The sequence below is a fragment of the Ailuropoda melanoleuca genome, chromosome 1, assembly GCF_002007445.2.
Source record: "Ailuropoda melanoleuca isolate Jingjing chromosome 1, ASM200744v2, whole genome shotgun sequence".
NCBI classification, from domain to species: domain Eukaryota; kingdom Metazoa; phylum Chordata; class Mammalia; order Carnivora; family Ursidae; genus Ailuropoda; species Ailuropoda melanoleuca.
This window is the reverse complement of record NC_048218.1, coordinates 74,847,300-74,871,416: the sequence shown is the minus strand read 5'-3', so window position 1 is coordinate 74,871,416 and position 24,117 is coordinate 74,847,300. Positions and strand designations below refer to the sequence as shown.

The 24,117-nt window shown below is 44.0% G+C and overlaps 1 protein-coding gene across 1 annotated transcript in view; it reads right to left on the bottom strand.

The window, feature by feature from the left end:
- Positions 1-8,182: 8,182 nt before the first annotated feature.
- The window catches only part of P3H2 (prolyl 3-hydroxylase 2), a 176,055-nt gene continuing 160,120 nt past the window's right edge, over positions 8,183-24,117 (bottom strand). Inside the window, exons 9-15 of the mRNA XM_034661179.1 lie at positions 21,162-21,289; positions 20,514-20,609; positions 19,766-19,916; positions 18,787-18,904; positions 17,780-17,855; positions 13,616-13,756; positions 8,183-9,136 (exon numbers count right to left, since the gene is read on the bottom strand). Coding sequence (XP_034517070.1) covers positions 9,044-9,136; positions 13,616-13,756; positions 17,780-17,855; positions 18,787-18,904; positions 19,766-19,916; positions 20,514-20,609; positions 21,162-21,289 — 803 coding nt within the window. The 3' untranslated portion in view covers positions 8,183-9,043. The remainder of the gene's footprint in view (positions 9,137-13,615; positions 13,757-17,779; positions 17,856-18,786; positions 18,905-19,765; positions 19,917-20,513; positions 20,610-21,161; positions 21,290-24,117) is intronic.

The following is a 24,117-nucleotide window of genomic DNA, read 5'->3' as shown; positions in this document are numbered from 1 at the left end:
GAAACTGATCCTATTCGTCTGCGTCCCCAGCTCTCTTCCTGTGACCATCTGTGTCATAAGAGCCTCGGTTTCCTGCTGCGTGAGCTGGGATGAGATCTAGTTTCGGACCCCAGCACTACCAGAGACTGCTCATGTGACCTTAAGCAAGTCACTTTCCCTCTGAGGGCCTCAATTTTCTTATTAATCAAATGAGGATAATAATGGGGGTGAAGCTGAAGTCACAGGAGAGCAGTGAGGGCCCAATGAGATCACGGTTGTGAGAGCGGCCACCCACGCGAGCCACGAGGCTGGCGGAAGCGATGGAGGTCAGACCTGTTGGAGCGGCGGCTGCCCGGGAGAGTGGTGATGGCCACAGCACTGGATGACTCTTCGCTTTTACAGTCCATTTTACGTTTCCGCCTTTCATTTCCACCATTCCGTAGTCTGCTCATCCTTTAAAGGAACAGCTCTATATCAACTCCCTCAAAACTCTTCCTTTGCTGTTGAAGGCTGCCCTGATCCCACTCTCTCCAAAAACCACCAGAACAGACATCCTCCGTGTTTACACAGGTCCCCTGCGGATCCTTGCACAGCTTGCCTCTTCCTACCTGGCCTGTAAGTGTTACCTCTTCTATTTGTTTAGCGACCCTCTCAATGTTGAACACACATTCGATGTTAACTCACGACTTGCCAAAATGAATGAATGAATGAATGAATGAATGAATGAATCTTTTTTTACCCCTTCCTGCAAAGTATGCTGATAGTGCCATCTGCTGCTAAGCTTTGATTCTGTGTTTTCTACACCATGGAAAAGAAAGTGAGAAAATGCTTAGGAAAAAGAATACAAAAAAAAAATGTGCCTTCCAAAGAGTTGGCTCAGAAAAGCCACTGAAATGTCCCAGCGTAGAGCAGTAAGGAAGTCGGAAGGGCCCAATGAGGTGGCTACAGGAAAGCCAGCATCTCCTTCTAGACTGGCGATTGGCAACCAATTTGGAATTAAAACACCTTTTCAGTTTTGTACAAGTTTCCCTTCTCCTGTGCCCCTGCCCCAGCATGAAGTGTGTTTTTTATGGTCACAGATAATTTTTAAATCTAACTGTATGAAAATTACCTTTGAAGACTCCAAGATGCTTCATGGGCAAATGCATTTAAAAAAAAAATCATGAGAGCTGAAAAAGTATTGTTAGAGAAATCATAGTCCTATTCGTTTTTCTTCTTTTCACTTGTTCTCATGTAGTAAAAATAACAATTGGCTTTTAATGATTGCCTGCTAGCTGTTTGACATTTTCCTTCTATTGGCTCAATTACATCTTCGGATAACTCAACAGATAAGTATTACTTGCTCTTTTACACACAAAGACGTTGAATATGAGGGGATAAGAAATGTGTCCATAATCAGAGAGCTGGGAAAAGGCTGCAAATATTCCATGTCTGAGTGGCACAAAGCCTGCATTCTTCCCTGCTGCTCTACCCTGACTCCGTGATGGTGCTGTGGACCAGGAATCAGGCGACCTGGGTTTAAGTCCAGATTCTACCAGTAATTGTTGTAGAAAGTTGGGTAAATAAATTTCTTCAGGCTCCTGGGTGGCTCAGTCGGTTAAGCGTCTGCCTTCAGCTCAGGTCATGATCTCAGGGTCCTGGGATCGAGCCCCACGTGGAGCTCCCTGCTCAGCGGGGAGTCTGCTTCTCCCTCTGCCTCTGCCTGCCGCTCTGCCTGCTTGTGCTCTCTCTGTCAAATAAATAAATGAATTCTTTTAAAAATAAATAAATAAATAAGTTAGTTAATTAATTTCTTCTCTGGTCCTCTGTGTCCCCAATTCTAAATTGTATAAGGGGTGTAGGACCAGATGCTCTCCAAACCCCTTCCAACTTGGGAGTCTGCTGTTTGCAGTGGCCTTGATTTGCTGAATTATAAATACAGAACTTTATTGTGTCTGTGATTCTCCCTTGAGCTTCCACCACAGGCTTCATCTTTCTAGTCTAAACAGCTCTGGACAGGACAACGTGGCCTTCGGACAAACGATGACCAAAAGCACCCTGTGCTGAGCTCTGAAGGCCACTCTGATCTCTTTTCATTTAATTTTAAAATCATTCTGCATGTAAATGATGCATTTTTTTTTTCCAGAGTTCTAGGCCTGATGTATATTCCATGCTGGTTCTGAAGGCTGCGTGGTTTGAAGCTCCCAGCTTGCCAGTTTGTCACCTATGACATATTTGACAACCAGTCTTTAGTTGTAAGTGCCTTGGTAGGCACTGTGTCCCAGGTTGACGGGCACACCTCGACAGCACAGAGTCCCCAGAAGCCGAATCTCCACATGGTGCCCGAGCCTTTGAAGTGGCTCACTGGTGCTTCAAAGCCAAGTTCATGGTACAGGGAGCAACATCTGATGTACTTTTATTACCCTTGGAGACAAAAATCATTACAGAGATGCCAAATGTCTGGAAGAAAAATCTGTACCCTGTGCTCAGCCCTGCGGCCTGGAAGTTCAGAGGCTCAAAGTGCTCCCTGGGAGGAAATCAGAGCGTGTTTGGACAGAGCCATAATCATACCTGGCACACTCAGAGTTCTGGTAGCAACCATCTTGCTGAAGACAGTAGCCTCCTTCTAGATTGCCACTGGGGTGTGAAGAGTGGTGAGTCCTGGGGTCACATAAGGCCATATGAGTTCCTCCTGCCTCCTAGCTATCCTAAAAAAAAAAAAATGGTCAGAACTGCAAAGTGTCCTGAGAGAGTCCAACCACTCAGTTTCCACAGTGACTTTGACTTAAGGCAAAGTATTCGTCTACCCTGGGCTTCTTTTTTCCTGCATGTGAATCACGACCTTGTCTACTGGAAGGTAGCAAAACACTTAGTGGCCACCATGCTATCAACAACAAAGGAGAGTGGACATTCTTCCAGGAATCTTGACACTGCCCAGTCAAGGGAGGGCCAACAATGCCTTCCTGCCTGTTCTTCACTTGTACTAAGTAGCTAAACTCAACAAATTTCGGATCATGACTACTCAAAACCCAATTTACTAAAAAACGCTTTTATAGCTTTATCTTGGACACTGAAGGGAGAAAAAGCTGTTAAACAGGCCTCATTTACTTACCGATAGTCACTTCAAAGAAGTTAATTCTAATTCATATTATCTTGTGAGAAGAACAGGTCTTGAAACTCTGAACTCCAAATCGAGTAGAAATACTGGTGTCTGTTCAGTAAACGTTGCTGAACCCTGGACTATCACGAGAGCCCGGGATATTACTGACCAGAAGCCTTGAAGTTGGCTTCTAAGCCTCAGGGCTCTATAATTTATTCTAAATCTAAGCAGTGTAATTGCCTAAGACCTTCAAAGGCATTTAAAAATTTGAACAAACCAAAAACAGGTACAGGGACCAAACAGGGTAAGTCTGATTGGACCCTTACTTACATGATATCCTATTCAGCCCTTTGATTTGAAATGAGGCAAATGGGCCCCATTAACTCCTGTTGGAGATGATTTGCTTCCAAGGATTCCCAAAGCCTCTGAAATCCTATTCCCTTTTCAACATTGGAAGACGTCTTCACTAAAAGTACTGCATAGCTTTCTGGTTTTGCTAAAAGCTTGACTAATTTTCCCATATGCTTTAGGCTTTTCAGACAACGCGCCTCACTATCCTCAGGTGGCTGGGATATGCTCATCATTCCCATTTCTGAGATGAAAGTTGAAGAATTTAGGAGAGTGGACTGCCTCCAGGGCATGTGAGATAGGAAGTTTCTTGGACTTGCGGGCAGAGGGCAAGGCCATGGAAGAGCCCCCTGAAGGACAGGGTTCATTTCCGCTTCGCCTGACACTCGCTGCTCCTCTGCTTTTTAGTAAGAATCACGGCCCTTGGCAGCTTCTCCCCACCCACTTAAATATACCTCCTCATAAGGAAATAAAATAAAACTTCCTTTTCAACTGGTATTTATTTGGATTTTCACAGCATTCATTAAAGTGCTTTCCCAGGGCGATCCACAATAAAGATCCCATTCCATTCCCCTCCAGAACACCAACTTTTATATGAACTCTCTCTCTGACAGCTTAACGTTTCAGAACCCCAGAAATCACCCAGGTCAAATCCCATACTTTTTCACTGGAGGGCACTGTGGTAGAATGAGAGGTCACATGGCTCACGTCTGTTTACCGGTTGCTGAGCGGGACCGATGGCTGAGCGGGAACCACTGAACTGTCACCTTTTCTGTGAAGCTTTCCCTCTTTACAACCACTCCCTTGTCTCTCCCTTCATGCGGCCTTTTTTTTGGTCCCTGCTTCTAATAACCTTTTATCACACCATTCACTTACCTCATTTTGTATTGTTTCATTTGTTTATATGTATTTATTTTTCTACTTTACTTTGAATTCCTCAAAGGAAGGGACGGGATCTAAGTAATTTTTGACTACCTCCTCAAACCCACTGCGGAGTAGCCACTCAAAAGCTGTCTGATTAATGAATTCATGAGGGACCACGGCTTTACCACAATGCTCCGCTGCGACTGATCATTTTCCCTGTTTACAAAATGAAGATTGCCCTGATGTGTCTCTCCAGATAATTGTGTAGTTACATATGATTGCCAAGTGCTTCAAGACCATAAAAAAGCTTTATAAATGCCAACCATGATTACAACCCTTTGAAACAATGGGATGTATGATTTACAAGTGGAAAAAGATGAGACATAGCAGGTAATACTTCTTCCCTGGTTCTCATTTCTATCCCCACCTACCATCAGGTAGTAATTCGGAGGTAGACACGTCAACATGGGAGAGAAAGGGAGGGTTTAACTACAAGCTGGCTAGGGCTTTCAAAGCTCTGCCATCAAGAGGGGAAAGCACCTAAATCTGACAAGAGGGGCCAAGGGCAAGAGTTCCCAGATAGATGGACGACACCCACTTCACTGTTGAAGTGGAGACTGGCAGCAAGAAAGCAGGTGGGTGGCCCTTCCAGACCAGATGACGGAGGAGGACCCATAAAGTGGAAAGGCTCTCAAACTCTGCTCTTGTCACCTTGTGTTCCCCTTCCCCTCAAGTCCATCATACCAAGTGGCTAGAAAAGGTGTGTTGTCTAAACGAATGAAAGGAGCACTCAGGTTTTCCTCCTAGCAATGTGTGGCAGGAAAAGAGAGTGCAGGAACATCTTGTTTGGTTATTTTTCTCGTGAGCCCTTAACCAGATTTTTGAAGGCAGAGGTGACTGGCCATGCCAATTTTTTACATGGTGGATGCCATCCATTCCAGAGCAAGCCAAGCTAAATGATCAGATTGTTCCAGACTTGATGTTGTTTGGCCTCAGAGGTCAGCAGGGGGTACAGAGAACATGGTGATTTTCTGGGGATTGGAGGTGAGGGGGAAGGTCTGACAGCATGAGTCTGCAGCTCCAGTCCCGCAGTGAGCTCAAAGAGTGGTGGATGTTACGTGTCTCAGTGTGTCTGAAGAAATCAACCAGGTCCCAAACAAAACAGCCCTATGTCTCATGTTGGAAACATCAAATTATCTGGGAGTAGGGGGTTTGCGGGTGGGTTGTGGGACTAGGTGGGGAGGTCACTTCACATCGCAGGCTTCTTGGCAGGAGGAAGAGAGGGATCGTAACCATGGGCCCGAATCTAACTTGTGGTTTGGAGTTTTTGCCAAATGGCTCCTGTTTCCCTGAGGAATTCTGGATGTGGGAACAGTTAAACTTTTCCCCACTTCTCAGCCATACCACTGTCAGTCACCTCAGAATGTTTCATTATTTGGCATAAGGAATTGGTGAGGTGGCCCCCATTACCTCCTTCCTTGACGTCAGTGAGGGAGTTGTTCCCTGTGGCTGTCTTATGTGAAATAATTCAGCATTTGTACTTCAATTAAAACTCACAGGTATATATTATTAAATGGTGGTGACTCATTCCATGGCTTCTCCTCAGCTGAGTAAGTGCCAAAAAGTGCTATGTGCCCAGTAATGACGGAGACCACATTAAAACTAAAATTTCTTGTCAAATAATCTATATTCAGGGCTCTGAAGAAAGCACCTCACATATCCAAGAATATCACTCTGTCCCGTGTCCGTGTTTCCTCAAGAAGAAATTTATGTTCAAGATTCTCTCTGCTTTGAAGGAAGAGGAAAAAGACACCTGACTAGAACCCTCTTTCCTTTGTGAGCTTCATGAAGGCAGAGCCTGGCACATGGTATTTTTTTGAAAGTGGAGCTGATCTCATTGAATTACACAACCTTGTATTCAATACATCTCTGAGGAGAGAAGGGGAAATATGCCTTCATGTATCACTCAGCAGGAAGATGAGCGAGGAGCAAAAGTTCAGATTTTATAAAAATCGTACTTTTCATATTAATGTATTATTTATATTTAATATGCCTGGAAGCATGGCCAAGGGAGCAAACAACCCTGGTACTTTTTTTCTCCCTCCTGTTCAAAAGGCTGTGCTCCTACCTCCGACACAGACATTCCAAGCCAAGTGATCACAGGCCCCAACTTCCCTTCACCGCTGTCCATTTCCTCATCTGGAAAGTGGGCATCAGGATCTGCACCCAGAACACCTCCCGGAGGACTAGTGTGTGCGCATGCTCTGTGTTATAAGGCATCCAGCACAATAAGAGGGTGAAAATAAAAACTTTGTGAAACTGCAGGCTTTGCACCCCATGATCATCAGACAAGCGGTAGTTCCCCAAGTGGTTTCGCTGAGGAGGTCATAAAAAGGGGGCCTTTCAGCCAGGGCCGTGTCCAGCACAGACAGCACTGCCGAGTGATATGAGAAAAAGGCACCCCTTCTGTACACACACAGCCCTCCGTGGGTCCAGAGACTGGGGAACAAGCACCTTCTTTGGCCAAATGGAAAAGGACACCCCTTCTTCCAGCGGCCGCCACCCTGGCCCAGGATCCCAGTGCCCACACGCCCCTGGCCAGGCCTTCTCACATAACTCGACTCAGGAGCCCCAGCTCAGATGGGTTTCAAGTCATCCGATGACACTCCCTAACTATCTGAATACAATTATGTATGGTTTGATGGGGAGCAGATTAAAAAATAAATGCTTTAGTGGATACATGCTGTCCCAGGTATACAACAACACGGGCAACCTGAAAAACAGGAATCCCTACTCCGTGCAGTCAGCACATGGCACGAGATGGCTCCACACCACAGCTCCGGAGGCCATCCCCTACTTTCTGCGGGCAGGATCTCCATGTCCGTGCTCGAGTCCCTGCCTCTGCGGCAGCTCCCACGGCACCCAGGAAGCGGGAACTACACGGAGCCAAAGACTGTTTGCTTTGTTGATGCCTCGTTGCCAGAAAACAGAAATCAGATCTTGCCCAGATTCCCCTATCAGCAAATCCGCGTGTCAGAAAACACTTCTCGGTGAGACGGCAAACAAACAGAGATCTACCTTTTCAAAGCTCAGGGAGTTTTAGCCCTAAAGTGGGGTTTAAAGTTTTAAAATCACATAGACACAGAGGGAACCCATTCCCAAGTCTCAAAATGCTTGCAGAAGTACATTTGGTTGTATTTGTGCCTATTTCTAAAATCGGCTTTGTTTTTGTCTTTTATTTGCTTTGTGTTGTATTTAAAGCAAGAGGCTGAAGGGCTTTTGGACGCAATTCTAACCAATGATGTCATTTTCAGAAGAGGAAACTGAAGCCCAGAAAGGGAAAGACAGTAGCTGCAGGTCACACAGCAGGGCATATTGGATCCAGCTGGGATTATAATCTAATGCTCCTTCCCTTCTCCCAACTGAAGGCTGGGTAGAAAACAGATGGCCCATAACTTGCTGTGACTCAACTTTTCAGTCTCAGAGGAGGAATGTGCTTAACTATCAACCAAGATCATATGTCAACCAATAAATGTGATCTTCCAGAGAATATTGGATCTGCTGGTCTTCTTAAGGTCAACTACCTCTTCCAGTGCCCCTCACAGAAGCAAGTAATCTCCCACCAGTTAGTAGGCTTCCCGAGGCTAGAACAACCCCAGCCCCACCCCAAATAATGTCTTTGCAGGGCTTCCTTAGAATTCTGGCCAAGGACCAGACGTTCTCTGGACGAACACCTCTGCTAACCATTTCCATGCCTTCAGAAGCAGAGTTTCCACTTTCCTTGTGGTCCTGAAGCACCTGCCAACAAAACTAGTCACAGCCCAGTGTTGTCCCTGGGCTGTCCCCAAAGCCACAAAACCATTACCTGAAGACACACCAAACATTTGGGAGAAGAAAAATAAATGCCAGATGTTAGAATCAGGCTCCCTGTATTCAACAATCAGACACAAGCATAAATCTGTGAACTGGATAGCAGCAAAGACGAGGGGACACCAAAATACACGCGGCCGAAGATGGGAATTACTCCGAAATCCATTTTTCTCACCATTGGACCCCACACTCAGGCAATGTGTCGGTGGTGCCCCGATTCAGGTGGGACTGAAGATTTTCTTCCAAAGGCACCGGGGTGAAGAGTTTTTCTACTTCAACCCCCCCAACAACGGTTTTTAAAGACACCAGTCTTAGGGCAGTCCTTTCTGGAACACTGTGGAGGAGGACTCGCAGCTTCCAGTGTAAGTCTGTGCTCAGGTGAAAATACCAGGGCCAGTAACTCCACCGAGGCCCTAGAAAGGCCGGGCCCCACCATCTCCTGCAGTGTTCTTCCCGCAGATCAGGGACATGCAAGCCGGTGCTGACCCCACGGGGGGCTCCCCGGACTCCAGCTCATCGCCCCCGCACTGGGAGAGGGTGTTGGTGAAGGGCACAGGGCCAGAAAGGCTTCTGAGTCCAAATCGCATGCTAACTTTAGAACTGGAGCGCACAGGAGAGGTGTAGTTTTGCCAAGAATGAACTTATTCTTTCTGCTAGAGCTTTCGCATCTGCACAAACAACGTGCACATGTGCGTGTGTGAGTGTGTGTGGAGGGGAAGGGAGGAGAGGACCTGATGAGAAACGCTGAATGAGGCAAAGCGAGCATCCTCAGGAACAGAAGGGGGATCTGGTGACTCGAATTAACCTGTTAATTTATACCGTGGCTCTGTACAAAAATAAAAAGGTTCTCATAAGATTAACAATTTAAATAAATATCTGATAGATCTTTTCTTTCCCTCGTTTTTATAGCTCATCTTTGGGGTTGATATTCAGTTCATGCTTCCCTTGTTGTTCCCGATCCAGGATGGCGATCACTTCATCAGCCTGTATTCGCTCCTGCAAAACAGGTAATGGACACATTTCTGTTAACAGGAATCACGATCAGCCCCAGCGGTAGGTGCTTCCCAAACTCTTCAGGGCATCCGTCCCTACGGGGACTGGTGCTAGTTCCGGTTCAGGATTGACCCTCATCTCCATACCTCCACTGATGCCTTCTCCTGACTTCCTTATGTTCTAAGCAATACCTTTCCAAGATTTCTCTCTTGCCCGGAAGTCTTGTGCATTCAACTGATTAATACCTTTTCTGTGTTACGTTTCCATAGGCATCTCCGACTCAGTGCTCCAATCCAGCGTTCCAGCTGGAGTCAGCATTTTCTCCCGCACGTACCTATTCTGGCCCTGCTCGCCAATTCTCTGTCTCAGTAAGGACCGCCTCTGCTCACCCGTTTGCCCTCAAAGCCCAGCCACGCTTCCTTGGACCTGATAAATCACCGAGTCCCATCTGTTCTACCTCCTGTCTCCATCCCTTTATAGTGCCCATTACTGTTGCCTTAGGTTAGCGCAGGATTTCTGAACCTTGGCACTCCCGACATTTTGGACAGGAGAATTCTTTGTTGTTGAGGGAGGTCCTAGTAGAATGTTTAGCAGCAGCCCTGGCCTCTGCCCACTACAGGGACCTGGTAGCCTCTCCCTCCAAGTTTTGACAACCAAAAATGTCCCTATCCCTTGCCAAATGTGCCCTGGGAGGCAAAATCGCTCCCACTAGAGAACCACAGGTTTGGGCTCTCATCATCTCTTAGCTCAACTGCTGCAGCTTCCAAATTGTACCCCCAAAAACCCTTGCATGGGTTCCTGTTGCTTGAGGTTCCAGGCCCAATCTTCTTGGCGTGCTTAAAGGAGTTGCCTGATTTAGACCTTTCTCTCTTCTTTGGTTCCCCTTGCCTTCTCTTCTCACCTCAACTTACACCGTAACTTTCTGACTTACCTCAAGGTCCCTGAATGCAACTCTCTCAAAGAAAACCCTAGCCGTAGTCTAGGTTAAATGTCCTTCTGGATGCTTCCATCATATCCTACGCTTTCCCTTCCCCCTACATCAAACCATCAGCAGGACCAGTTGTTCTCCCTCCACATGGCATCTCCAACCTTCTATGTCCTTTCACCTTCTTTATCACTACTCTAGTCCACGACCTGTAGATGAGATGGAGCTTTCTATCCCGTACGTACTAGAGGTACCGTATTGTCTGTCCTATCCTGTAACTTCCCAGAATGGGGGGCAGTCGGGGAAGGCACATGGCCTTCCTGCCCCAGTGAGAATGGAATTCGTGTTTCTTCACTAATTTGTCACACTGGATCCCTCCTCTTCAGTGTCCTCTTTTCAGATCACTGTGTGTCTTGCGTTTGCAGACCATATTCTGGCCACTCTGGATTTCTTGGTGGATTAACCAGTCCAAGCTCCCTCTGATCTCTGGGCCTTTGCAACCTGTCCTCTGCCTGGAATATTCTTCCCAAGACCTTTACCACAGTTGGCTGCTTCTTGTCACTCAGGTGCCAACTCACTTGTCATTTGTCTGGAGAGCTCTTGCAGGTTGTCCCCTCCCCTTTACTCTTGAATCAGTGAGCCTGTTCCCTTTCCCACACATCATGTCTCACTATCCAAAAATCTCTCAGTTATTTACTCTTTTACTTATTTGTGGTCTGTCTTTTTCCACGAGAAGGTAAGCACCATGAAAGCAGGAAATCTTGCCGATTTTGGTCACTGTTGTATTTCCACTGCCCAGAAAAACTACTGACATATGGCAAGGGCTCCATTATGTTCAATGAATAAATTCATAAATGGATGAAGGATCCTCTCTCTGTTTAAAATCTCTCTCCCTAAGGTGCAGGCCAAATGCCATCTCCTCAATGAAGCCTTTCTGGTTTCCTCTTTATATCCCGTAACATATGCATTTGCCCCGAATAAGTCTTACTGAACTTAACCTGGTGTTTTAATTATGTTAGCCCTCACCTTATGTGTTCATTTTGACGTCAAGCTCCTTGGAAACAGGGGTATGTCTTACGTAGTCCGTGCCCCCTATTGCTAGTCCCTAGCACAATGCCCAGTGCAGCAAGTTATGGAAAAACTATTTTATGACTCGAAAACAAAGCCTTTCCGTTCAAGACCTCATCATTGAAAATGATGCCTTCATAAATGCAATCAAAAGGACCAAATATACTAAATAACAAAGCTAAAGTGATGTCATGCTGAGTAAGATGCCTGAGAACTACTTTATGAACAAGGGAAGGACAACCTGCTGCTTAACAAACTGATGTACAAAACTGATACAAACTCTCAGATCTGACTGCGCAACAGACGCTTGCAGTCATGTCTCTCCTGAAAGGGCAGAAGTTCATGAGCTGGACTCCATGTCCAAGGAACGCATATTGTGCATCCTTCAGAGTTTACAATGCTAACTATCTTGAGAATTGATATCTTTAAAACAATGGGGGACAAGCAGGGAAATCTGCCAGCTCTGTTAACTCCTTCATAGGCTTTCCTTGCTCACGGATTCGATCTGAGAAGAGGCACCTAACTCAGGGCTCCCCAACCTTGTTGCACATTTGAATCACCTGGGTAGCTTTTAAAGCTCTCCATACCTAGGTCACACTCCCTATCAACTTAGCCAGAATGTTTGAGGATGGAGACAGATGTCAGTGGTTTGTAAAACTCCCCAGCTGATGATAATGTGGGGCCAAGTATGGGAATTCCATAGGCTAGTCTAGCGGTTGCTGAAGAGGTTCTGGTCATTCTCCCCTGTGACCACTAGATGCCGCTACTGCCCAGATTCTGGAGAAGTTTCCTCACTCTGGATTAGCAAGAAGCCAAGAGAATTTACTTTGTGTTAGTTTATTTGATAGAAAATATCTTGGAAGAGAGGGTTGGGATACTGAGTAATGAAAGGGACTCAATGTTTGTTGAACTGAACACTAAAGAGAGAGAGAGTGTGGTGATGTTCCAAGAATATGTGATCTTCCGGTCTGCTCATTTGCCTAGAATCCCTGGTGCAAGAGTGCAGTTGGAAGGGGGGCAGGTGCTGGCGTTTTGGAGTGGCCAAGCACAAGGAAAGAAAGGAATCACAGCTGAGGGAGACTGATCATTGCCCCTTGAAATTTTCAGAACTGTGTGCTCTGCCTGCTCCCCTCACCTTCAGTCAGGACCAGGACAGGACCACTCTTGCTCCTTTGGGTGCCTGGCTATCATCTCCCCGGTGGGGAGTGAGCCTCTATCAGTCAGTCTTCCTTAATGCCCCCTACAAAATGCACACTGACGTCTTGGATCTACTTCTTCTTGACCTCTCCAAGCTCCTCGAGGTCAGGGACTGCGCTGTGTCACCCCTGTACCCCAGGGCCTACCTTCCAGAGTTGCCCAGGCACAGAGATCTTCCATAAACATCTGCGAGGTACGTGAAAGAATGCTTACAGAATGTAGCCTAAAAACTGTGTAAGTTGGATCCGATGGCAAAAAGCATGAGACAGAGGAATGAATTTTAAACAGTTTCTGACTAAATTGGGTCCGATTTAGGTATCCAAAGAGAAAACTGGATCGAATGCCATTTTAAAGACTAGAATTTCATTGCTCGTCAATACCGGAGCTGGAGGAGACTGAAGACACCCAGTTGAGTCCCTGCCGTGAAGTTTTCAGTTTCAACGTCAGTGTCCCATGCCAAGCTGTTGCCGAGGCTTTGACTGGAGTGACAAGGAACTTGCCACTCCCGAGGTGGACAACGCCACCAATCGCAGGCGACTATTTGAAAGTCATTCCTATGTTGAGCTGACATTTTCCTTCCACGTGCTTCTACCCATTGGTCTCAACTCCTCTCTCTGCAGCCCCAAAGAGAGAGACCATAAGCTCTGGCTGGGGGGCATCAAGAAGGATGGGATCCAGGTTAAGTGTCTACTCCCAATATAATAGTAACAATATATTAGTATGTAATGTTTAAGTTAATAGTAAATAATGACAAACTTTCAGGTTGACTCACCGTCTTCTACATGTGTCTCATAAATTACTCAGTGCTCTTTTTAATGATTTGTTGAGAAAATAAATCAGTCTTCTTGGTGCCCAGTAGAAAGTGGTTCCTCTCTCCTGATGTCACCGTTTGTTTATAAGCTAACTAGAGACTGCCAGACACCACTTCAATTCCTATTTCCACACACATTTCCTTATTAGAACCCATATGCTCTAGAATCGCCTTCCTAGTCCCTCTTCTTTCTCTCAAACTTACACTACCCACAGCAGTTGTGTAATTGCTTCATCGTGGATCTGAATAGGAAAATCTATTCTTGCTTAGGAGACACAGCCAGGGGTGGAAACCAGAAAGAAAGGATTCTGTAATAGTTCGACTGAATGACTGATTGATGGATTGATTGACTGATTGATTTTTATGATCTCTAAGATCCCTGAAGGGTTATGGATCAATTAACGGACTTTTCATATAAATCAGTTCACAAAGCATGTCTTTGAGACATCTAATTGGCCTTCTGGGTGGGTCTCAGACTCACCAATTCTCTATAGAGTGGGTCCAAGGTAAACCACAGAGCCACGGCACACCTCTGGCCCTTGGTGACCGCCTTCACTCCATGCGGGTTCTCTCCTCCAGACGAGAAGCTGATCATACGCCCACACTTTGGTTTGATAGAAGCCTGAGGAAGAACGTGGAAATTAGACTCTTGTTTCCATATCATGAGCATTTCTACGACCCTTTTCTCTACCTTCTATGGGATTATTTAGGTCAAGTTTTGAATCAAAGAATAATGGAATCCTGGGGCCGGAGTAGACATAGATTGGTTCAATTTCCTCACCCGTAAAACAAAGACAAGCTCAGCATAATGTGCAATTCAGACATAAAAGCACTTAGGTAAAACGGCTCTCGCAGGCTAGGACACAGAGTAACCACTGAACACAGGCGACACGATGGCGGCAAACTCCAGGGAGACCAAGGCTCTTTTTCACTCCACTCCCCAGCCTTTAGTCCCAGCACAGTATCTGGCATATGGCAGATGCCCATTTAATGACAAAAACAACGGCGTGCACTAGAGTGCTGGCACATTTTTATTCTTAATCTAGGTAGTGGTTCCATGGGTGCACCTCTTCTCAAGCCTTAATTGTACATTTACGGCTTGTGAGCCTTTCACAACACAAAGATTTTTAAAAGTCAGGTCTAATTTCCTATGATACTTTAATTTCCACTACAGTATTCTCGCCCAGTGGTCCTCAGTGAATGCTTTCACACCTCCAGTGATGAGAACACTCTCCTCCTTGGGGAGGCCTATTCCATGGCCCCAGGCTCTGAAATGACTGACACAGCCCTTCCGAGCTGGTGCAGGGCTCAGGTGAAGCTGCTCGCTAACGTTCAGGTAGAGGAGGCAGAGAGGGAAGAGGCACAGTTAGGGAGCCCGCGTGTTCGATCGAATGAGCTGGCTCTCCAAATGGACTGAACTTAAGCAACAGAATATAAGGGGCCTGGCATCTGTATTTTAAAAAGTGTCTGATGTCAGTAGAGTTTATTTTTCTTTCTTGAGAAACACTCATTCCATAGTAGAGCTTAGAAAAGTAAAGTAAAAGAAAAAAAAAAGTGCCATTCTACCATTTGAGGAGATGGGCTCATTTTAACTAGTTATCTTCTGCACTGTCTTGGGTTGGTACATGCCCATTTGAAGAACTTTGGTTCCTTCACTATAGAATGGGATGGCTATGTGTGTTCACCACGGGCTTCAGGAGCAATATTTGGAAAATTTCCTGAGGTCCTTGGATGCTACCTGACATAGGTACCCCTAGACTGTAAGATACACATGGAAGGTTGGAGGGAGATGGAGGGGTCAAAAAGTCTGAAGCGTGTGTGTGTGTGTGTGCATGTGTACGTGTGCATGTGTAGGTGTGTGTGTGACAAGCAGAGAAGAGCAGTCAGCTTCTGGTTACTCTTCTAGTCACAATAATTGAGAAGTGATCTGTCTTTGCTGGAGAGAGTTGATTTTCTTATGCAGCTTTGTCAAGGTGACTTTTCGAACGCAAATCTAGAGAGTTCACTATTTATGGGTGCCCTGGGTATCAATCTGATTTCATTTTCCTGGAGAAGGAATTTGTTGAATGTTTCCACATAGAAACAACAAAATAAATGAGACTTGAAATATACGAAGTAGGATAGGAAAGCCTTGGTCTACATGCAGCTTTAAAGTCTAGTTTCGAGTTTTCTGGACGGCTCCTTCCCTGGTGCTGGTCCGAGCTCCCTCAACCCCATGTGGGCACCCTTGCTTCTATGTGATTATCAAGTGTCAGCAGTAACATTTTACAATATTAAAGACAGGATGTGGAATAACTTGATGCTTTATCTCTGATGGAACTGGATGAATTGAGAGTATTTTTACACATGAAGAACTTGGGAAAGTTTAGGAGAAGCAGCTATCAGCTGCCTGAAGCATTTGGAATTGTTCTTAGGTATTTTAAGTTCACAAAAGTCTCTATAACTAATCTTATCAAATGGAGAGCATCCCCTGTTATATATCAGCCATGGAAAAGAATAAACAAGCTTCATTTATGACATGACTTCTACAGGAAAATATGTCCTGAAGTTTAGATGATTGCAAACATACTTTTGGAACACAGTTCTATATTGAATTTAATTTTTCATGAAGCAAATAGAACTTATTGCATTCTGTCTCTCTCAAACTTGCATAGAGAAACCCAAATCCCAAAATACTCATGTTTCACAACTATGCTGCTGTTGAAAATAATCCATGTATCTTCCAAGTATGATAAAAGAGAATTCCTTTTGTTTTCCATCTAACCAATGATTCAAAGTCAGACAAGCCTTTGTGCTGTACTTGTCTTGAATGAATGTAAATCTTTAGCCACCATTCAGTTAATTGTGTCATTCCCAGATTTTTCCAAAGTAAAGAACTTAGAGGACTTTTTCCCTCATGTAGCCCCAAGTTGGGCCACTTCTCTGCTTCATTTGTCCCTTAAGTCAAAGAAAGGAAAGCTGAAGAGTGAAACTATCCATTTCTCTTTGTTATTCGGACTACTGATCACCTAAGAATTGTAATCATTTACAAAATGCTCTAAAGCCTCTACCGTATGTATTAACCTGAAGTAGAGCTAACTTGGGAAAGTGAATCTATCAACTTGGAGCTTTTGAATCAAAACGTTTTCTAAATCAATTTTTCTTTTACTTTTTTAGGGATCGTGGTGGGGGTTAGATTCAGTATGTTTTAAAATACTTACACCTTTCTCTTAGAAGTATAGTTACATGAAAGAGCAGTAGTACCTGCTTTCACATCTTTAAACAGCAGAATTACAGTTAACTTGCCTTCAACAATTAATGAATTACTGATTCTTACATAGTATTCCAGGCATCACTTGCTTTCAAACATTGAGCATTTCCAAATATGGCCACTAGATGGAGTAGAAGCAAAGAAATCTTTTCAACCACCTGTCTGATTTTTCTTTCCAACTGTGTGAGCTGCAAGCATTTTAAAATCTGTTCTGGTGTTAGTAGAGCTCAGAAATCAAATGCTTTCTGCACAGAGGCTTTTTTAAAAAACTGATAATTTTACGTCAGGATTAGAAGCAACCCGGATCATCAACCCTGATTTAAATTTTCCAGATCATGAAATTGTATGAACTATTTTTCTTAATTATTCCAATGTTTCTGGACAATTTTAACCAGAATCTCCATAGGGTTCTCTTTTAAATCCAGTAGTACAGAATTTTTTTATATCATCCGCTTATACTCCAGCAGTATACCATGAATGATCTATGGGTGTGTCACTATTAGAAAAGGATACAAAATAGGAGAGGGAAAACATCAATACTCAGAAAAAGTTGTGAAAATAGTATGTCTAAGGCAAAATCCTTCAAGTTTGTCAGATCCATGCCTCAACTATTTAGATTTTGTATGGAGGATAGATAGATCTCATAATCTATTTACAATTCAATTATATCCTCCACTGGAAAACATGTTTTTCTACCACGGTGTATGCTCTTTGGTTTAAAGACCAAAGGATGCTGGCTATATGGTCTATAACTCAGTAGACTGGTTTTCCAAAGGCATTGGTTTGCCTAGGAAGACCGTGGTTGAAATTAACTGTTAATTTTTACCTATGAAGGTGTGTTTAGAAGCTCATCTACAGTGTGTGTGTGTGTAATGTGTATAAATCAATTTTTGGGTCCAGGTCTACTTACAGTCACAAGCATATATATCCATACACACATATATAGTAATTTTGATAACTAGGGGTCTAAAGTCCAATGTTCAATCCAAGCATGAAGAACACTAGGTTGGTCGAAAGCTATCCCATAGAATCCATTTGTCTAGTCCGAGGCATGCATGACTTCGAAACAGGTGTTTTTGTGTTTCCATCAGACTACCTGACAAAGAATCGGAAGACCTAAGTTCTGGTACCAAGTCTAACACTAACTAGGTATGGGATCATCAGCAAATCTTGCATATACCTACTCTTTAAGCTACCCATCTGTAAAATGGACTGGAAGATTTTACTGATGAGTCCATCTCTAAAATTCATGATGCATACGTTTGCTGGGCCCCTGTGCACCTCTTGAATTCTCAAGCTCAGATATTTGAAATCCCATAGTCCGTGAGTCCTCGGAAAACAGCAAGATTGAGATGAAGAAATGCTACATAAAGTTGCCTGTATAGGTTTACTTACGGTCACAGTCTTGGCATCCATCTCCGTGAAAATGAATTCCCCTCCTTCAAAGTCATCGTTCATATACAGGAGAGCACTATAAGAAGAAACAGAAAACCATGTGTACTATTATATGCTTCCTACGGCTTCGTCAGGGAATACAGGAGACGTGATAAACTGACCAGCCCTGATTGCTTCGGTCTCTTTTGATCTGGACATCGAAACAACCGGCCCTCCTATCCCTAGCGAGCAAGATCAGATATAGGTTGGGTCATGCCCCTGAAGTATTTACTTGTTTCACTTATGCTAACATTTTATTATATTTCAAATTTCATCTCACATTTCACTTTTTCCCAAGAAAGCCTAACTAGATTTAAACTACCCCTCCGAACCTGCCCATGCTACTTATAATTCTCTTCTTCCCGCTTATGCTTGTAACTGATGTGTTTTCCCCCCGAGGTAGACAGTCAGCTCCAAGAGGTGTAGTCTTGCCTTGCAGATAGGGGGTGCCCCATAAATGTTTTTCTATGGCTCACTCTGCTCTAGTAATGACCCACTATTATATACATGATGACTTCCCTCTAGACACCAAAATATCATCCAATGTTTCCTCCGAGTTTCCAGTTTCTTATCTGTAAAAGGCCGACACAGGTGAGTGGTAATGTAAGATCCCTATGTGCACTGGGGCAGCAGATCCCTGGGCTCTCAGACCGAGACACGTATCCCACAAGGGATACGTTTCAGTGAAAGCCAAATGATCAAAAAGAAAAACTTTACTTTTTACATGAAGACAAAATGGGCATTTTGTGGATTAAGATACAACAAAACGTGCTTGGATTTTTAAGGTAAAATTCTGAGATGATCAAGTCGCTTCCTGGTCGTGGCAATTGGGTCCGGAGGGTATTTGAGAATCTCTGCTTCATCACGATGGGTATGATGACAAGCAAAACAGATCAGTTTACTAGTCTCCATGGGTAGTTGGTAACTGTTGGGCCAAAGCCCGGTTGTGAAGGCAGTGCTGGTTCTACCTGTAGTCCCGGAAGGTGTAAGCAGGAGGCTCCTTCCAGCATTCGTTGGCCTCAGGATCCAACAGGCAGTTGTCAGCATGGATGGGATGACTGAGGTCAGTTCTTCTATCTTGCTGACCTGCCAGAAAAGGGAACAGGTCTGAATGAAAGAGCAGTAACACCTCCAATAGCAAAGCTGACCTGTCTTCTCCCATCGCTGCTGCCCTTTGTAAATTTGAGGAAACACGAGAAAGACCCACAGAGATGAACGAATGGACTAAGCTTAAGTCAAGAGATGGGTCTTGCTTTGGTGTGAACCTGATATAAAACCATGGACAAATCACGCCTGCCTGTTCTGCGACAGCAGTTTCCTGATATGAAGATACAAAATAGAAATTCCATGCATTCCATGGGTTGTACTTCATGTGGGGCAGGAAAAGGAGAGGGGTGAAATGAAAGTGTAAAAAGAAAAGAGTGATTCAGCTGAAAGTTCACATGTCAAAGTCCCTTCCCATGACATTCTTCCTCCCCTCCTACTCAACACATTGTGGAAAAAGAAGGTCTAGGGGAGAAATCATGACAGCTGGGAGAGAGGCAGTCTCTGCCTTTTTAAGAACATTTCTTTCAACAATCCCTCCATCTTCTATGCAACCACTTAATGCTTTGGGGGCATCATGGGGGACCATAATTTCCAGGTTCTGGGTTCCCTGGAAAGTAAAACCTCAAGCAGGAAAGTCTCTCTCTGTATGACTTTAAGCAAGTAGGGAAAATGGTTCTGAAAGGAAAGACAGGCAGAGCGATGGCGTTCTAGAACTTGAGAGGGCCAAAAAGGAGAAGAGGAGGGAAGGGGGACTTAAGACTGAACAAGATTCTTCTGTTTTGGGAATTTAGAACTTTGTTAAACCATGAGTCTAAAATTTAACAGAATTCTCTTTTACATTGTTTTCTTTCTCATTTCATCGAGAATAGGAGGGAACAAGTTCAGATTCTGGAATCTTACCAGACAGGGCGGTTCTGCAGACCATGTGTGTATAGGAAAAATACAGGGTTGAGTTCAGCATGAAATAGGATTCTACGATCTTTCGAGCCTTCTCACTGATGTCATAAAACAGACGGGCACTCTTCAGTGGGACTCGGCCTTCATAACCAAACTGAAGACAAAGAAGAACGTCAGATCGCTCTGGGTTGATCAGAAGCCTTGAGAAAAGCAGACACTACGTTCAGTAAGACAAGATAAGGATGGACAAGTCTGCATTGACTAGTGGGAATAGGACCGCATGGTCACAGATTTGGGTCAGTAAAATGAGCCACTGAAATTCGTCCTTCCTAATCACAGCAGGAACACTGACAGCTAATCTCTTCCTCTTCTCTCCCCTCAGAGAGCATTCCTCTTTCTCCCCAACAACCCTTGATAAAGTACAGAATCATCATGTTCGGTATGTTTTCACCATTGCACCAAACTCCTCGAGGACAGGGGGAGATTGTGTATTATTTGTCAGATATGAATTTAGGAAATACAAATTTGATACGTTGATGACTCAATGAAGGAATCAAGGAATGATTTAAAACAACAGAGATGTCATTTCATACTAGCTCCCTTCACCTCTCCTCATGGGTCTACAGCCTCGACTCTCCTCCTTCCTGTCTCTGCCATGCACAGAAGGTACTCGATGCGCGCTTAGGAACCCAGACCCCCCAAAATCTATGTTTACTTTNGAACCCAGACCCCCAAAAATCTATGACTTTACTTTGAGTGCTTTCAGTACGGTTGCACCTTCAAACTTCTCATTGGGTGTATGGGGTGAAGTTTTTCCTCTGTATCCATCACCAACGAGCATGATTCCCTGGAAGTAAAATACAAGAAGATGCTTTATTAATGACAGTGATGACTTCATCAGCTCTCCCTTTTTGCCTTGACTGCCAGGAAGCTAAGGACCACAGTCAATACTCAGAACCATCCCTATTTTGTACCAGGATCCTGGTATCATGAATTCTTCCCATCATAAGAGATATCTTCATGTAAACTTCACTCTGCATGTTCATCAGAAATACCAGTTTTTGTAGAAATAGGTAGGCTATAAATGATTAATATATTGGTTAATTATTGATTAAAATATAGAGATTTCCCAGTGAGTTTATATGGTAGGCAGAACACATGCTGAATGGCTATTGTCCTAGGTGTTAAGCCACTAACTATTCCAGATGCATGAGCTGTGTCCAGATCTAGACGAAATTCAAATCCTCCCAAATCAGCCTATGAAAATCGATGTCCACATTAATGTCCTTGTCCTAATGAAAGTGACATTTCAGGCATGGTTCCCTGACTCCAAGTGAGACCAGGACCAGACAGCTCCAGGGCTCACACCATCAGGCTGCCCGCCCGCTCGGGTCCTCACACTGGCCACGCTGTGGAGCTCCCGGCACTGTTCTTCTGACAGGACGTTATCCAGAAGAACCCGCTGGGTCCCGTTCAGCTGCTCCGAGTTATAGACAAACGTGATGTTCTCATAGAGCAGAGGGCCACCTGAAGAGACAGAACATATCATCTTCTCTGTTACCCCTGTTCCCAAGCGGGGAAAGCACAGAACACCGACCAGTTTTCAATGTGAAATCCATGAGAATCAGTTCGTTCATGAATACTTAAGAATGCTTGCTAAGTACAATATGGATTCAGGACAAAGGCAGATGTCTGACGACCAGGCTTCTCCATAACATCACAATAATGGTATCACATTTGTATAGTGTTGTGGGTTTGACACACTATCTTTTCATTTGATTCCAATGATGATCCTGCAAAGCAGGCTGGGAATCTCACAGGGTGCTGCTCGGAGAAGACCTTCCAGAATTCTCTCGGCAACCGCACACGTCCTTATCCTCAACACTTGGTCCTAACTCTGTTACAACATCACATTACTTGATCACACGTGACATACACACCTCAGTCTCACTGGTATGGAGAGAAATATCCTCACTAGAAAACTCAGCTGGTAAATGCANGTCTTTGTGCCCCCACAAGTGACATACACACCTCAGTCTCACTGGTATGGAGAGAAATATCCTCACTAGAAAACTCAGCTGGTAAATGCACCCTCAGGACCGTCACACTCAAGCCAGCCAACTCCTTCCTAGTCTTCTTCCTGCCACCTAACTGACTCTAGGTGGTCTTGTTTGTGGAATATTTATTTTTCTCCCTTCTCTGGGCAAATGTTTATATCGCTTTCTTTGCATGGAAAGTTTTCCTACAGGCACCTGCTCTCTCTCTGGATACAAATCACAACTTTATGAGATTAGCCCAGGTGCACTTTTCAGGAGGTGATGCTTTGGGATCATGCTTTAGGTGGTTAATTACAAAATCTAGACCTGACCAGGCTCTTTCCTCACAGAGGATAGGACTGAAAGACAAAGCCTCTGCTGGTGAGGAAATCTTCAGATGTAACAGTGCAACCAGCTTGAACTAAAAAACTGAACAGAAAGGAAAAAAAATTTTTCTGCTTTTTATAAGACTCCTAAGGGACCTGACAGGTGTCTGTCAGTAACAACAGTTCTCCCTGGAGGGAGGCAAGGGGGGAAGCTTAGCTGCTCACTTCTTCCCCCCAGTAAGCAATGGTCACTAACACATGGGCATAAAACACATGAAGGAAGAAGAAACCCAACTGAAATTGAGGTCCCCTCTAGTTCTTTAAGAACGAATTAGTGAAACTAAGGAACAGCACCAAGCTTATTAATAGCCCCGTTACGATGAAAGATTCACTACAGCCCACAATTCGTGGAGTATTAAGATAAAGAGACAGTGTTTCCCGATCTTTCATAATACATGGTTATCTGTTAAAGGAAAAGTTCCCTAAGGAGCGGCAGTGCCGATACATTACTTCACCACAATTTTACTTCCATACTTGCAATTATAAAACTATGAGTGCTGTATTTATTTATCTTTAGAGATTCATATAACTATAATACCAAAAGCAATTTATAAGATTAAATAAAAGCAAGACCATAAAACTAACTAAATTCAAGTTAATATTAATGAAATGGTTAATGTTCTTTTGCAGAAACCGAAAAGCTACATTCCACATGAATGTTCTACTCACTGATCTGGCCCAGATTCTTTGAGCCAGCATTCTTTATAGTATTTTTGGTGTGTAATGACTCATTGCACTGCTACTTTTCTCTAATGAAATTACTATGAAGTCATAGTGTGCCATGATAAATTTGGACCTTTATCTGCTCCTGATAAGTTTATAAGTTTGTTCGAATTCATTTCTTGTTAGACTTTAGCCACCAAAGTATCACTAACTGGTGCCAATGGGATAGTCGCCTCACCCACCGTGGGGTGAAATCTCATGGCAGGACTTGCTATCAGGTGGTTATTTACATGACCCACTAGTTGCCCTTATTCATATATATATTTTTTTAAAGATTTTATTATTTATTCTACAGAGATAGAGACAGCCAGCGAGAGAGGGAACACAAGCAGGGGGAGTGGGAGAGNTTTTAAGATTGTTATCAAAATCTATAAATAGAGAAATTCTTGAATCCCAGCAATATAACCACAAGGTATAGTTTTAGTACCAATCTTTTGGATGAATAGAAAAAAATACACACACACACACACACACACACACACGCACACACAATTCAGTGTTTCTCTCTCTTTGTTCCACAGAAAGTTTTTGATGAAAAAAGAGTTTCTTGATCANATATATTTTTTTAAAGATTTTATTATTTATTCTACAGAGATAGAGACAGCCAGCGAGAGAGGGAACACAAGCAGGGGGAGTGGGAGAGGAAGAAGCAGGCTCATAGCAGAGGAGCCTGATGTGGGGCTCGATCCCATAACGCTGGGATCACGCCCTGAGCCGAAGGCAGATGCCTAACCACTGTGCCACCCAGNCTGGGATCACGCCCTGAGCCGAAGGCAGACGCTTAACCGCTGTGCCACCCAGGCGCCCCTGCCCTTATTCATATTTTTAAGATTATTATCAAAATCTATAAATAGAGAAATTCTTGAATCCCAGCAATATAACCACAAGGTGTAGTTTTAGTACCAATCTTTTGGATGAATAGAAAAAAATACACAGGCACACACAATTCAGTGTTTCTCTCTCTTTGTTCCACAGAAAGTTTTTGATGAAAAAAGAGTTTCTTGATCAAATATGTTTGGGAAGTACTAGGTTACACAAATTTTAAGAGGACTTAAAAGTTCAAAGAGGACTTGAAAGTTCGAACTTTCAACATGTGAACAGGCCTTACAAATATCCTGAATATCAATACACTCTGAAGCAGTTCTCACCCTAAATCAGGCACAAGAGCCAACCTTCCCTCCCTCCCTCCCTCCCTCCCTCCCTCCCTCCC